Here is a 16,048-nt window from a genome sequence, read left to right as displayed (position 1 = left end):
CCCTGCAACTTCTGAGGGAAGCAGTGCTGCATTGCTCTGTGATTCTGAGTGGAAACATCCAGTATCTCTAACGTTTCAATTGCATTATCTTAGGAAGCCTGGGGCCCACATTCACATCTGTGCTTCAGCACAGAAGAAACGCATGTGTGGGACAGGGAGAAAGAAGGGGTGAAGATGCTTTTATGGCCTCCTGCCCCTGAGGGAGCTGCATCTTGGTGCAATTCCAGCCATCACATAGTCAATCTGCCAGCTTGCTCTGGGGATCCACAGACACTGGGACTCTGCTGGCAGGTGGTACAGCTAGACCAGATGTGTCACAGCTACAATTCCCTTTTCTGTTACCAGATGTGGCTCACTTCAGCAAGGCATGTGGTTAGCAATGCTGCTCTGACCTTGCCTTGCCCGAGGTACCTTTTTACTGATAACCCTGTGCAGCTGGTAGTGCAAAGCAGCCAGCCAGAGCATGGGGTAAGCTCTGTGCTGCCTCATAGCCACTCTCAATGAAGTCAGGAGTGAAGGAAGAAAATACTCTACAAGGACCAGTGGCCAAAGATGGAAAGGAGAAGGCTGAGGCCTCAAAGGACAGAAGCCACTCTACTTGCTGAGCAAAGTGAGAAAGGCAATCTGCAGAGCAAAAACAAAAATTGGTCCCGTGGTAACAGTTCAGGTTTGCTTGAAGAGAGAACATCGATTTAGCAAAGTCATTCCACATTCCATGTTACCCTCTGCTTGTAACGGCCCATTTCTAACCCATAATTTAAGGTTCATTCACCTTTCCTATTCCCGCACTACTATTACAGCTTGCAATCTGGTGCTTAACTGGGTAGGACTGAAATGCCAATTTGCTCCAAAACACTGCGGAGATTTCTGTTCCTATGAAGGGGACACTCTACTTGCCTTCTTTGGAGGTTGTTTGCTCTGTGGGAAGTAATTCAGGACTCACTGGCCTGGAGAAGAGCAGCTGCATGTCCGAAGTGTAATTGTTAGGGCATTTACTCAGGAAAAAAGGCAATTCTGGTCTCTGCTCTTGTAAAACACTTTCAAAGCTAAAACTAGAGCTCAAGTCTTCTTATCTAAGAGAGATAGCATAAAAAAGTCACTGGGCAATGCTACTACCCAGGTGGGTTGCCCCTCTCCTGGATCTCATGGGTGTATTAGGTTCATTCATCATCCTGCTCTATCCCAGCTTTCCTGCTCTCTCCCTGCTGAGTTTGCAGACCCCAGTGGGATTCAGACTCTGACTCATCCCATTGGGTGCACAGGCAGAACTGGAGCCACGCACAGGATGCATGACAGGCATGTGAGCCACCTGGACTGCTACTGGAGACCAGACTGGTCCTGCTCTGCCTATATCCCAGCCTGGCAACCTGAAGGAGTGACCTAAGCCAGCTGGCACTATAATGTATGGAGGTCACCAAGCAGGAACACACAGCCAGGTTGAGAGACATCACATAACTTCAGATTGCTCTGAAAGCATTGCAGGATGCTGTAGCAAACACACTGCCTGCATCAGAACCAGCTTTACGCAGTGTTCTTTCAGGCCAAGTAGATTTAGCAACAGGTTGTAAAGGACAGGGAAGAAAGCAGTCAATCCGACAAGTGTTTTGCTTAGAAATACCTTTATTTTATAAAGCCACAGTTTGTTCTGTAAAGTTTTACCACACTTATAAAAAAGGGGTTGACAATTCTGAGGGAAAAAAAAAAAAAGCTGAAAACATTTCTTGTAATTCAGGGTTACACAAAGGTTATATTTATAATATATATATTTATTTATAATTTGGAGACAGTAGAGATGAAACTGCAGGAGGAGGGCAGCCACGGGGTCATATCTCAGAGACTTGCTCGTGGCCCACAAACAGCGTTTCCTGACAGAAGGGGTTCACGAGGACCATCCCGCTGTCGCGGTAGTCGCCGTTGGCAGGGGAGCGTGGCTCGGAGAGGTGGTCCTAGGAGAAGGGCAGAGAGCAGCATGAGCGTGTCGCACCATCGCCCTCCAGAGCACACACAGCAGCCCAGAGGCGTGAGAAAAGGGCTGTTCCATCTGTCTTGGGGCACTTGGTCCCATCTCACAGAAAATGCCTGAACTGTGGGGGGCTCCAAAAGGAGATCTAAGCTCAGAGAGCCAGTTCTGCAGGCAGTGGGAGCCGTGCGTGAAGATAAGCACTCACTGCTCTGATAATCCTCTTTTCTCTGATAATCCTCAATTCTGCTGATAATCAGGCTGATTTTTTTCTCAGTAAGGGGACCCAGAAATCAGACACACCAAACCACTGTTTGACCTTCCACTTTTCTTTTTTTTCACTTTCATAACGTATTCCCATCTGACAGCAAGGCTTAACTAGTGAAAGATGCATTTGCACTACTTTTTGAGGTCAGACAACCAAATAGATGGCTGGAAGCTACCAGTCCAGTAGCATTCCAATCAGTTTAAAATGACTCACATGGCACTTCTGGAGGCCATGTGAATGGTCCTATCATGTGAAAGCTGCTGCTTGCTAAGTCTAGACCAGAATCCTGCTTTAGAGAGAGCTCCATGATTGCCAGCAAAGTGCCATTGATGAAATGATTGTGAGTGCTTACCTTGTCACATCTCAGAGGTTTCTTTCTGAACACTTTTTTATTTCAGTTCAGTGAGTTAGTTAGCCAGCTATCTCTTGAAAATCACTTCAGCATAAGCTCAAACTCTTCACTGGTTCTAAGTTTTAAATACCTTTGAACTAAGCTAAATTATTCTTTTCTGACTCCGAGGCCAGCTAGTATTTCCATCAGTAAGATCACCTGCCCATACAGGAATACTACTAGTGAACCAGAAAAAGCCCTTCAGGAAAGGCTGAGGAGTGTGTGCCAGCCCTATACACTCCCATATGCTGATGTTTGGATCACTAATGCACTGGAGGACTCACTCTCTGAACTGGTACTTGAAAAACTATAGGCTTATTTATTATTGTTTATTGCATCTTATGATAGACTTGTTGGAGAGAGGTTGAAGCTTTTTGAAAAACTGTTTCCCTGAATATGCATGGAGATTTCATAGAGTCATAGAATCATTGAGTGGCCTGGGTTGAAAAGGACCACAATGCTCATCTAGTTCCAACCCTCTGCTATGTGCAGGGTCACCAACCACCAGACCAGGCTGCCCAGAGCCACATCCAGCCTGGCCTTGAATGCCTCCAGGGATGGGGCATCCACAGCCTCCTTGGGCAACCTGTTCCAGTGCTTCACCACCCTCTGTGTGAAAAACTTCCTCCTAGTATCTAACCTAAACCTCCCTTGTCTCAGTTTAAAACCATTCCCCCTTGCCCTATTGCTATCCGCCCTCGTAAACAGTTGTTTTCAAGGCTTTATTAATATGACTTCCTCTCCTTGTCTCCCAGTATGGCTTCAGTTACACTTTTCAAGCACTAGTTATGCAAGTGAGGTACCTCTGATGTTTCCAGGGACTGGATCTCTCTCGGTAACTCCACAGCATGCCTGTTGAAGTAGTCCATGGTAATAGCATTATTCCAATAGCTCAGATTGTTTTCCGGGTTGGATGTCTTTTTCTTTCTCCTCATGCAGCAGACTGTCAGCAGAACTGCTGTCAACAGAAACATATAAAAAATTGGTTATTTCCTTTCAAGAAGGACTCATCAGTAGTAGGGATATGGCTTAAAGCTACTTAAGAAGAGAGCTGGTGACCTTCATTCATACAGTTCGCCCTCAGTTAGATCCAGCTCCCGTCTAACAGAAACCACACAGTTAAGTCAGGATCTGGCCCAAGAAGATGAGACTTTGGGCTTGGCAGGTTATGTAGTTTTCACTTTCTTCTTGACGTGAGTTTGTAAACCTTCTGATGTGGCTGCCTGGCTAATGAAGAAGCTCTGGTGTTGTAATGGATGGCATTTTAACACCTAACCATGGACTGACAGACCCTCTCAGACAGAGGACACTCCACGGGGACTGCAAATGATACCTTTGCATGGATGTCTTCTGTTTCTGGCATGTTTAGACTCTGCAGTTGTGAGCAGAAGGCAGTGACAGACACTGGTATTTGGCTCAAATACCAAATTCACAAATGCATGTAGTTGTATGTCCTCGACATCCAAAGCCCCTGCGGCTGATCCCTGCCCCAGTACCTCACGTGGAACATGGAAGCATGTGACCATGCTCCAAAACAGAGACCACCATGGGAACAGAGAAGATCCTGTACAGGATGAGACAGCAACTGAGGAGGGTTGGGGATCCCCTCTGGCACCTGCATTTCCAGAATAGCCCTGGCCCAAGCCAACCAGAACTGGGATTTTCCTGCCTGTCTACATCTGAATGGCAGCAGTGGTGCCAGAGTCTGCTTTCTGGAATTGCTCTCATTTTGATAATCTCTGTTGCAATTCAGTTTTGTAATCTCAGCGATTTTATGAGAGCGGGGCAAACCCACTGTAACAAACTTACTGCTCCCACTGGCCCTTGCTCAGGCAGAATTTAGGTGCATACAAGGGTTTATTCGGAGGAGTAACGCAAAGCTCGGTGTGCTTATTCTACACCTGTGGAACAAATTGAACTTTTGGGCTTGTAATCTACCTGATTTGTACAGACAGACAGGTAGCTGGGTGCATACTCACTTTGATTTGTACCTGTGAAATAGGGAAGCCCTGCTGTAAATTCACTCCATAATTTCTAAACCTCTCATGATAGAAAAGGAGAAAATATTAATGAAGCAGGAAAATAAATTATTTTCTCAGCTACAGCTAAAATTATTTATTAGAATTATAGCCTGGGGAAAGAAAAGACTGCAGAGAGGTCAGAACTGCCTAGTACGTTTTGACAAACATCGCAGCTACCCATATGCCATGGATCTAATTTCATCTCCCATCTATTCACATAAAATGGCAATGCGAAAGTGCAAGGCCAGAGCTCTGTTTAAAACAAAAGAATAAGCTACTAAGAAAAAATGGTAATAGGTTTGAGTCAGGCAGTTCATGTCTCATTCAAAGGGAAAGGTGAGCTTATGCTATAAATCATCTTACAAAACTAATGGAAAAATCTCCTGCACAATTAAAAAAAAGGTGGCTATTATCAAACTTACTATTATCCAGTCTGGGTAACAGTCAGCCACTGGTGCTGCTGAGCCCCTGTGCAGGCAGCCCCATCCTTGCCAGCAGCACTGCTCTCTGCCTGGGGAAATGCTCGACCTCCCCAAGGGCTGCATTTTCACCCCATGCTTTGCTGGGGCCCAGGAGGCTGCTCCGAGTCCCAGCCTAGCCTGAAGGCTTGTTAGGATGAGAAAGTGAAGTGGGACGTACATTTCGTCCTCCCAGTGCTCTCCGAGGCACACCGCTATTCCGAAGTTGCCTGAGGAGATAAGAGCCCCAGGAAAGCACTCTCCGTGCAAATATTTTGAAAACTCAAAGTTTTACAGCTTATAAAATATTGTGGCTGCTGACGGGAAGGATTGGATTTAGGTTTTAGGAGCTGCAAAGCCAATGACATTAAGTTGAGGGAGGTTTCTGCTCCTTCCAGCAGGAAATGGCCTTGCCGTGTGAAGATGTGTTTGTCATATAGCAACTGTGCCCTTAATTATGCTTTTGGCCTCCAGCCTCAGTGCACAAACAAGCAAATGGATGAAAGGCTGTAGAAAATGAGTTCCTAAACTTCCTCAAATCTACCATATTTTAGCAGAAGGCTGTCTGCCTAAGCTGCTTCAAAGCAGAGGAGACTGGGTTTAAGAGGGAGAGAAAGGACAGCAGGACAGCAGGGCTTGAAGAGGGGTGCTCCTCTTTCTCTCAAATGAACCAACCTTTTTACAGCTGATTTTAGTGAATCTAATGTAGCTCTTAGAACAAAAATAGGAATGGGGTACAGTTCATCTATATTCTTGGATATCTACTCAGTCCCATGATTAGTATTATGTCTATTGTAGAAAACCTCTTTCCAGGCAGGTAGTTGTGATGGTCAGCGAGGACATGCTAAGTGGATGACACACAGAAAGATGGTTTGGAATGGAAAAACGGCAGTAACAATACAAGGGAGCTGGAAGAGGAAGGTTAGCTGCAATTCCCCTCCTATCGTCCCTGTTACGATATTCCCCTGTAAAGATGAGAAAGTGCTGCTGTTCAGTGCTGCATTTTCAACGAGGGAATGATGCTCTTCGGGCACAGAAAGCTAACTTTGGTGTTCTGACACTCACCTGAATCCTTCCTGGGGTCAGGGAAGCTGTACTGACTTTTTGCTTTGGCTGCTCCATTTTGCAGTTAATCCCAGGTGTCACGAGAACGACACCTCAGTGATGTCCCTGGATCAGCCTGAAGCTTCCTGTACAATGATTACTATACCTTTAGGAAACGTGAGGAATTTTGTTCAGAGAGCTCGGAAGCATTGTGAATATGTGTCCATTGACCCACTTCTGTTCTGGAGAGAGAAATGTCAACATGCACATTCAGGGGCTGAGAGTTGCTGATGCACTCCAGCTCTGACACCAGCTTCTATCTTGTCCTAGAGCAAATCGTGTCAGCACTATCTGATCCCTTACCTCCGACACAGGACATGATGTATCCCACAAACAGGAGAAATGGGATTCTCACACTGTTATAGGTTTCCAGGCTGGTGGAAGCACACCAATCACCTACTCTCACCTGCACAACACCTGCACACCAGGAGACCTTTGCCTGGTAACTTTGGTCTCCTGCCCATAAGCTGTATTTCAGATACAAAACACGATGCAGGAAAACACCCCACTTGGTTTAAGGATCTGGAGTGACTGCATTTCCAGCACATTCCCAGTAAGTTTGTTCAATACTTAATAACCATCATGGAAATGTGCTTACATTTCCCTTGTAGGCTGAGCTCCTCCAGCTTCAGCTCCACTTTCTCAGTCTCCTTTTGCCTTTTTTGTTTTATTAAAAGCCTCCACTATGCCATCAGCAATGTCTCAAACGCGTGGGCAACATCTCAAACCTGTGGGCTTCAGCCTTTGCCTGGACAGTGTAATTTCACAAGTGGAGTTATGTTAAATTTCTCAGCTCCCAAATCATTCATGTGGCTCCTTTCTAAACTTCAATTTTATTTTGTTTTATCTTTTAAACATAAACTAGGATTATACACCATGTTCAATACTGGCTTCATAAAGGCATCACAAGGAAATCATGCTAACTGCCTACAGTTATCTGATAGCCTCGTGTCTGTTCTTTCAACTCACATAAACATGTTACCATTCCTATATAGCTACATACCCCCTCCACATACTCTCTGGCTCCACATTAAACACACTTGAATGCTGAAAGTTAAAATTCAGGAAATATTCAGACTGTGGGATGTTAGTTTTTTTTCTCCCTGTGTCTGTAGATCATTGATAAACACAGCTTGTGGAGAACCATCACCTTGATAGCTAAAATAGCATTTTATCCAGATTTTCTTCCTTTTTTCTCATTTACTGTGACTGTATCTTAACTGCCCATCATTAAGCACCTCTGTAAAAGTGTGCCTGTCATTTGGGCTGTTTACAGCACTACAACCTCAACTGTGTTGCAGGTATCCCAATGGGTTTTGTTACTGACCACCTGGAAACAGGGGGTCCTCTCAGGCTGGGTCAGAACTCATCCTTGAGGAGGAGACTCAGTGCTTGGAATCATTCCTCAGACCGAGGAAGCAAACATTTGCAGTTTTAGTGACTGAGAAAGTGGGTGAGATGGTTTTGGAAAGTGTCACAGTGTGTGAAATGTGACTGCACAGGGTTAGGTTCAAGGCAGATCTTCATCTATTCTTTGAGTTCTGCTGACACTTCCATTTGAGGCTCAGCCTTTCCCTTGTGTTTTCTCACATCAGCAGAACTGACGGACTGAATTGACTTCTGTGCATCTGATTTACAGGTTTCAGTTCTTCAACATTTTATTGTGCCAGTCTGTAATTACAGAGCTCTAAGTTCTGGGAGCCCAAGGACCATGCCAGTGAGATTTAAAACAAGTTCATATGGAGCCTCATTCTGCATTTCAGCCACATGTGAGACAAGGGCACACATACGTGCAGAAGAATGTTCAAGGCTGTCTGAAGGCCACTGCGAAACTAACTGCAACTGTGACATGCAGGAATTACTGGTATCAGTGTAATACAGCACTTTGCTTTTCTGGGATCTTAATGATACGCTATCCTTAGTTTTGCAGCCCTCAACTGGAGCAAGCAACATTACTCTCATTATTCATACCACAGAACTGAGGTACTGAAAGGTGAGATGATTTCCCCAGATTCACACAGCAGACGTGGCACGTTCATTCCTATTCAAGCCATTACTTATCTGCCTAGAATGTGAAGGCTTTTCAGTGGGACTCAAACCCATGCATCTTCATGAGGACTAGGAGGCTGCTTTATGGAGGCTGTTCCTGCTTAATGCAGCTCTGGTATGCAACAGCACAGGGCTGGGCCTCGATGCCCTTAACACTTCGTCTCGGCAGCATCCCAAGGCAGGAGGACAGTGTTTTCTCAGCCCATGCTTACCACAGCTGTGAAGACCTCTCACTTAAACCACTTCCATTCCTCGAAGAAGACACGAAGCCCAAAGGGCTGTGTCTCTTATCTGTCTCTTAGCATGCAAACCAGAAGTGAGGAGCGATCGCAGCATGGCTATTTCTTCGGCTGTGAGCTCTGTGCCCTGGAGGTGGCGGCAGTCCCCTTCGTTGTGTACTGCTGCACACCGTGTGCTGAACACTATGCACTGCATGCTGTATGTGCACTGTATGCCACAGAAAACGTTTACATGCCTGTCTACCATGCATTTTAGCTCTGAGCATCCCCAGATTTTAAAAGGTGAGTCCCACTGAAGACCCAGAAATTTGTTCTTGAAAGCAGGACTTCAGTATCTGGATCGTGCAAAAACTCAGTTGTGTTACAGCTGGTATAGGTAACTGACAAAACAACAATTACCTGTTCTAAACTATAGCTTACAAGTACAAGAAAGAGGATAGATGCAGCCATACAAACACATACCATTTATGACACATACGATAAGAAGAAAAGTTCTCACCATATAATGAGCAGTAGGTTAGAGATCATGCCAAAGGCTCTTAATCGTATTATTTTACCTAACCTGAGTTATTTGCTTATATATGGCACAATACAAGAAGGGACATACACCACTGGGCACATTGGTCATGCTTCCTCTGCCTGTGCTGCATGGCATTACAGGTTGCATTCTGCACTTGAATGCACTCTACTCAGATCAGCTTTCTTTTTCAATACTGGCCTCAAACATAGTGAAGGGAAGAATTTATTTACCCTCTATCTCTAGTGATTGATAGACAAAGCACTATTCATTAGGTCATCAAATACTGCTTCTTATTTTCATGCTGTACTTGCTATAACCCACTTTCTCCTCTCCATCTTTCATAGAAGCATACATGCTTGTGCATACTTGTGCTTTTGTTTAACTTTGTTTTGATTGTCAATCTTTTAGATTTAAGCCTTCTTTTGACCAGTGGTTTTAACTGCGTTGGCAATAGCAGGACTGATGGCCCCAGGGGCACAAGCTTAACAGATATGCTGAACCAATCCAATAATTCTTAGCTGCCAAGAGTATTGGTCCTGCTTCCTTTCCAGGTGTGCACCCTGCAGCTCGTCTGCTCCAGATCTTGTGCTTACTGACCTGCTGGGAGCTGACTCAGCCCACGCTGTGCACAAAGAGCAAAGTGAATATTTTTGACCACATGAGCAACCTGCAAGTGGCTTAGAGAGGTGCCAGGTGAGGACAGCACTACCCCTTTGTAAAGGAGAACGCTCTGAGTAAGACTGATTCAGTCAACACATTTAACCGTGTCCTCAGCACCACTCATAGCTGTAAATAACAGGATTAATATCCAGTATTACTGGCAGCTACCCCTTCATTTTTCCACAGGCAATGAAGGCTGGGAAATGCTTCTCCAAACAGATCAGTGTAACCACATCCCATAGCACACTGAGTGGCTTTTCCTTGGCTCCAAAGAGTGAAATACCAAAGACTATATTGTCCTACATTGCTGAAACAACTTTGCTAAGCAGGGGACACAACAGTGCCCACTCAAGCTTTCACACTGTTCAACAACTTTTTTTTTTTTTTTTTTTTTTGCAGTGGAGTCAAATGATGAGACCCTAAGCCAGCTTTGGAAACTAACTGATGCTGGTCCCTCAGGTGTCTAATTCCTGTATTCTGGAAGCCAATACTTCAAACTCTTCCTGCTGCTGAGGCAGTTCCAGGTCAGACAGAATTAAAATGGAGGGAAATAAGAAATTGGTTATCAGAATGATGTAACTTTAAAACTGATGGCTCACAAACTGCTTGCAATTAAATATTTTATTGCACAGGTAAAGCTGTAGTTCCCTAAGGTACCAGTCATTGTAATGATCATTCATCTTTGCGTTAGCAGCGGGCTTTTAAAAACCAGTTCCTGGGCAGAATATAGCACTCAATAAATCAAACAGTTGCACGATTTTTAGTTACCAACTCAAACATTTTGAAGTAAAACTGCTTTGCCTTCTAAGTTGTTCAGCCATTACCTTATACCCTCAAGTGGAGAGCCCCCAAAGGCTATGTGATTTCTAACAGCATCACAGAAAGTATGCTTTGAGTGCAAGCATTATACTCCTGCACTTGGAGCTGCTCTCCACATGCACTTTGCTCAGTGAACAAGTTAGTTACAAGTTTGGTGACTTCTTCTCATCTATCTCAATCTATCCTGACACTGTTGGCTCTTCAACTACACCATGAATGTCTTGAAACCTGAATTCTAAGGAATGTGAGAAAGAAAGAGAAATAAAGCAGCAATTAACTTACAACATGAGGATATTGGTACGCTGATGGCCAGAATGATCCAGGCAATGTCCATCTTGCTGAGACAGATGGTAGCTCTGTGCTGGGGCTTGTCTCCCTCAGTGACATGGGAGATATTTCCTTGCACCCCAGGTTTCCAGGTCCCGGCAGGAACCAGCCTGTTGAGGAAGTTTCCAGTCGCGGTAGAACCAGTAGTGGACATGGAGCTGGACAACCCCGTGGCAGGCATGGTGGAGACAGTGCTGCCCAGTGAAGTCGTGTTTGTCACCAGGCCCTGCTGTGTTGGAGCAGTGCCCTCGAGGTCCCCCACTACCAGGGAGGAGATGTTGACATCAAAGCTGGGCTGGACCGAGTGACCGGCTGCTGCTGGTGCAGTTCCAGGGCCAGCAAACAAGGGGACATTTGTACTGAGATTCAAGGTTACCCAAGAATTATTTTTACTCAGCATATCCCATACACCATAGTGGGTGGATTTAAAAGGCACCGACACTGCTTCGGGATCAGTTGATGGTCCAGCAGTTGTAGTGGCAAAGTCTGCTTTCTGCACAACTTGCTCGGCCCCGTTCCCTTGCTCTGCTTCCCTAAGGCTTCCCGAGGTGTCAGGGTGGGGAGAAAGGTCTGAGGGTGTAGTTCTGGCCAACCCTGTGCCATTGGGGTCACTGGAGGTTGCAGTCTGGGACTGAAAGGGATGGTCTGTGAAAGGGCTCCTCAGGGTAGGGAAGGGAGAGTGCAGGGTTGTCTTTAGGTAAGGTTCGGAAGACTCTGTGAAGTTGCCTTTGAAAATCTGGAATATTTTCCCTTTGGGGCGAGTCTGTCCTGAGTACAAAGCACTCTGGTTATGCAAATGATACGTTTCCTTTTCGCCAACACGAGGGCTGCTCGCCTGCGTTTGAGCAGTGGAAACATCACTGCCTGCCAGGCTGACAGGATGGGGGACGGCGCGAGCGGAGGTGGGGACGGGCTCTGCCGTGTGGTGGTCCGTGTGGCGAGGCGTCGTTCCCATGGCTGTGACAGTGGTAGTGTCCATCAGGAGGCCCTGAGAGGAGGATACAGCAGGAGACAGTACCTGAACAGGAAACACCAGCTCTTCCGTCAGTGCCAAGATCAGTAGTACACCTGGAGGAAGAAACAGAAAGGGTGAGACACAGGGGAGGGACAAGAAGATGGAGGACAGCATGGCTGTGTGCTTGTGCTTTGCTCCTCCCAGATAAGAGTCAAGCTGGCAGGAAAGCCTACCTTCCTTGTGCCCTGGAAAAGAGGAGTTAGTGCCTCTGGGAATTGGAAGAGAAATAGGATCTGCAGTGGCTGTTTGGGAGTAGTGAGATGGGAAGGAGAAGGCTGCACAGAATCTCTGTGGTGAAGGGAGAAAGGGGCTTGCCATGTGGGTATTTTAAATCATACATAGCTGTAGGCAACGCCCATGAAGAAGATACAAAGCATCCTACTCTTCAGTGGTAGAAACAAAAGATATTTTCATTTTTGTTTTGGCCAAAGACCTCCAGATGAATGGCTATATCATCATAGGGAACCTTAGTCTGCTCATTATTTTGGCTGCAAAATCCTAAAGTTGGCTGCCTCCAGTCTTGGATGCCATTACGCAATCTGTTTTTGAGAGAGCAGCTGCTTAGCCCTCACTGAAAATTAGGTCAAGAAGGGATATGCGATGAGTGGACTTCCTAGCTTATGATGCACTCTTTACTTAGGAACTTGGGAAATCTCATCTCTTATCTCAAAGTATGAGATGTGGAAAATTCACAAATGTCAAAAATAAACAAGAAAATGTAACTAACAAAGACATTTTAAAAAGCCATGTGATTACTGAGGATCTAACCATCTAATACAACTGCCCCTACACAGATAGTCACGCAGAAATTTTTGTTTGGGTCCTGTTCTATACTTATAACTGCTGTGGTATTTGATTCTGTGAGATTTGCCTCCCACCTCCCTCTTTAGGGCACATTGTTTCATGAGGTGCCAGATTCACGCCACTGGGAACATCAATTCTTACATTTATTCAGAGTCCAGTTAATGGACATGGGCAGCTGCAATAGCATAAGCCTCTCCAGGACGCAGGGCTAATAAGCCCTAAGTTAGTGTGACCTGCAGGGACCACATCAATCACATCACCATTTCCATATGTGGAAGCTGCCAAGTGTAATGCGGACCTCTGCCCACTAGGAAGCACAAGGGATGAGTCTGTTTTGCACAGTCCACTGAGCATCATCAGATGGCACCATTAGCACACTGCTAGTGTGAATTTCAGCCCAGGATCTCAAGGGGAAAGACGTCATAACTGTCTTAAAAAAACAGGGAGATAAGTTCATCAGAACTGCAGGACCGTAAGCAGGGCAAGGACCTTCCAGACAAGACTGTAGAGTGCCTGCCTGCACATTCCCCATCCTCTGTGCCTCCAGGTTTGCCAGCTCTCTCTGTCAGTGTTGATATGCCATTTACTTCTACCCTACAAGGGAATATCTGAGGTGGGCACCAGCAGAAAATTGGAAACGGGAATGGGACAGTCTCTCTGATTAGGTGCCCACTGGGTCTGAAGACTTAGCCAGAGGCAAATGCTATGAAATGTGTTTATTCCAATTCAATACACGTAGCAGAAACTCACCAAAGGAGCAGTACTTATCCCTCTCATCCAGCTAAGAGCGATGCTTTGATCGCCAACCATCATTTCTGAAGCAGAACAGCACAGAGCTCTACAACCACCAAAATTCACCTCACCTTGCCACAGTTGCCTCCCACTCCTTTGCAGGGCATCCTGAAGATCTGAACACTTCAAGAAACACTGAACACTGACTCAATAGTGCACTGAGAGCCACTTACAAGCAGTGCACTTTCCCAATACCTGATGCTAAAATTAGCACATATTTTTTTATTTCTGAAATAAATGCCTGTCGAGTAAGTGATCCTTAGGGATACTGCTTCAAAATTCCTAGCCTGCCACAGACAGGCTCTTAAAAGAACACCTAGTCAAGGAGAAAAACATATTCTGTACATTAAAGTGCAACCCAAAGATCAGATCGCGGTGTATTCGTGGAGCATCACTCTTGGAAATGAAAGGCAGGAGCCATCTTCACATTTTTGGCAGCACTCACTCTGAGGTCAAGGTCAAAGTAGATATTCTTGTGTCCATATGGCTCATACTGCATGCCAAGACAAGTTGCTGCTACAAACAAATACGAAGAGGAAAGGATGAAAAATTATTTTGGATTTGGTGTGTGGAGATAATGTTTCAGGAAACTTTAGGCCTGCTGTTCTGGGCACACATGACAAAAGGCACTGGCAGATCTCAGGACACACAAGATTGCAATGATTATGGCAGTCTTTGTGCAGCTACTTCCTTTCACACCTCACACGGAGAAAAACCTCCTTATTGGATTAATGTTTTTTTATTTTCTGAAGGATATTCCTTAAGTAATAAGGAAGTAGTCACCTTTTCTGCATGCTGTGCCCTGAGGTCAGCAACCCTCATCTTTGGCTAAAAGCCTACTATCCATCCCTACCACTTGAAATGCTGATAAATCAGAAGCCTGCAGCTGCAAGTATTTATGATCTCTCAGGGGCAGTCTGTTGTAGTAGCAGGCCGCCATGCATCAGGCCTGGGAAGCCACATACACTTAGCTAGTACCTTTATATGACTTGTAAAATGTTAGTAACTATTCAAAGGAAATGCTACTCTGTCATAAGCAACTTATTTGACAATAAAAAATAACACTGATAACATTTGGCTCTCTCGGACAGCTTTTGCTTGTCTGCTGGCCTGCCTTTAACAGTCCCTGCAGGACCACCACGGCCCCATCAGCTGCAGCTCCATAGGACATTTTTATACTTGGATTAGCAGGCAGCAGTAACTCTCTCAGAGACAACCAGAGCTAATGTGTGTCCGTAACTACTGAAAACATATTTGGCTTGGTAGATCATTGTAAAAATAGCTGGTGCTGTATATTTAGGGAAAACCAGCTGGTACTAATGATTTCACAGTGGGCTCTGCTGGCCCTTTTAAGCAGAATTAATTGGCATTCTAATTGATAAACAGCCAATTGGAATGCAAAAGTGAAGTTGGAATGTGTATGCTCGGCACCATCCATGCAGGGACATCTAAGCATGGGCTGCTGGGATTTGCAGTTGCCTGGGTGCCCAGAGCTCTGGCTTGTATTACTTGAGGGTACAAAGGGAATATTATTATGGTCCTTGATATCAAACTGCCCTGTTTGGCAACTTTGGCCTGAGCCCAGGAAAATGATATACTGAATTTCTTTACCAAAGCATTCATCACAGAAAGGGGTTTAATCAATCCCTCCAGACTTCCTCCCTTCCCAACCTTGCTCTGCGTTTCAAATGGCCCTGCACTAAGGAATGGGCCCCCAGCTTAACCACGAGCAGATTAGCACTGAAATGAAACCCATTGGTTGGTATAAAGGTGTCATGGCCAAAGCGATGACATCCCAGATGATAGAGTACATAGGCAGATGGTCTTGGTCAGCTCAAAGCCCAGTTCTGCAGCGTTTGCCAAAGTCCTTCATTCCTGGCTGCTGAAGACTCCTCAGTCTGACCTTACTTAGGAAACAAGCTCCTTGAGGTAAGAACTGGCAGCCCTTTCTATATGCTGCCATCATGGCAATACAGACTGATATAAGTACATTATAGCAAAAAATAATTAATATTTTCGAAGGTCAAATCACATCACTAGGTTTTTTTTGTTTTGTTTTGTTTTTTTCCATAAAGGGCCATTTCTAAGTTATAGGAGCTCATGCTCAAGAGGGGTCATAGTGGTTTGACTTTTAAATGCTGCATGTCAAATTCCCACTTTTGGAGTCCAAATTTATGACTGCATTAAAACCATTCAACCCTGAAGAGAAGGTTCAGTGGCCTAATGTCTCAGCAGCTGAACTGTGCCATCCTGTGTTTTTGCATACTGTACCATGAATTGAATGTTAAGTACAAAATAAACTGACTCAAGGATGAAGCACAGCAGAGTGACAGTAAAGCGTACAGAGAGAGGATCAGTGTGCGTTTAGCAATAGAAACCTTTATTGACAACATGGTGCAGTGGTTCCAGTCTCAACAGGACCTTACTGCAGTGCTTCTTCCCAATATATTCTCACGGGATGGGTCCAGAAATGATGTGTACAGTTTTGCACATCAGAAAAACAAAGGAGCTCCCACAACAGCAATTTTTAAGAAGACTGGAGTTGATGTCCTCAACAATATCAAGGAAGTTTGAATGCCCTTTTGAGATAGGAGCCAGAGCTGAGTTTCTCCGACTCAGAA

At 45.1% G+C, this 16,048-nt stretch overlaps 1 protein-coding gene and 1 long non-coding RNA gene across 21 annotated transcripts in view; one reads left to right on the top strand and one right to left on the bottom strand.

Moving 5' to 3' along the window:
* LOC104911546 (uncharacterized) overlaps positions 1 to 16,048 on the top strand; it is a 67,831-nt gene that overhangs the window by 19,372 nt on the left and 32,411 nt on the right. For 9 of the 13 annotated variants that reach the window (XR_014883991.1, XR_014883987.1, XR_014883986.1 and 6 more), the window contains exons 2-3: positions 6,228 to 9,703; positions 10,070 to 10,194. This is a non-coding gene — a long non-coding RNA (uncharacterized LOC104911546). The remainder of the gene's footprint in view (positions 1 to 6,227; positions 9,704 to 10,069; positions 10,195 to 16,048) is intronic. The other 4 variants (XR_014883985.1, XR_014883988.1, XR_014883984.1 and 1 more) reach the window with 4 other exon arrangements.
* The window catches only part of TMEM108 (transmembrane protein 108), a 235,736-nt gene continuing 221,288 nt past the window's right edge, over positions 1,601 to 16,048 (bottom strand). For 6 of the 8 annotated variants that reach the window (XM_085226471.1, XM_010712935.4, XM_085226472.1 and 3 more), the window contains 3 exons: positions 10,772 to 11,884; positions 3,423 to 3,577; positions 1,601 to 1,946 (listed from right to left, as the gene is read on the bottom strand). In XM_085226471.1, the coding sequence (XP_085082597.1) occupies positions 1,824 to 1,946; positions 3,423 to 3,577; positions 10,772 to 11,884 (1,391 nt within the window). In that variant the 3' untranslated portion in view covers positions 1,601 to 1,823. Of the gene's footprint in view, positions 1,947 to 3,422; positions 3,578 to 6,257; positions 6,385 to 10,771; positions 11,885 to 16,048 lie in introns of those variants that run through there. The other 2 variants (XM_085226475.1, XM_085226476.1) reach the window with 2 other exon arrangements.

This window comes from Meleagris gallopavo, chromosome 6 (assembly GCF_905368555.1).
Source record: "Meleagris gallopavo chromosome 6, MGAL_WU_HG_1.1, whole genome shotgun sequence".
Taxonomy (NCBI): domain Eukaryota; kingdom Metazoa; phylum Chordata; class Aves; order Galliformes; family Phasianidae; genus Meleagris; species Meleagris gallopavo.
Note: the sequence above shows the minus strand (reverse complement) of the source record. Positions and strands in the feature narration are given on the sequence as shown.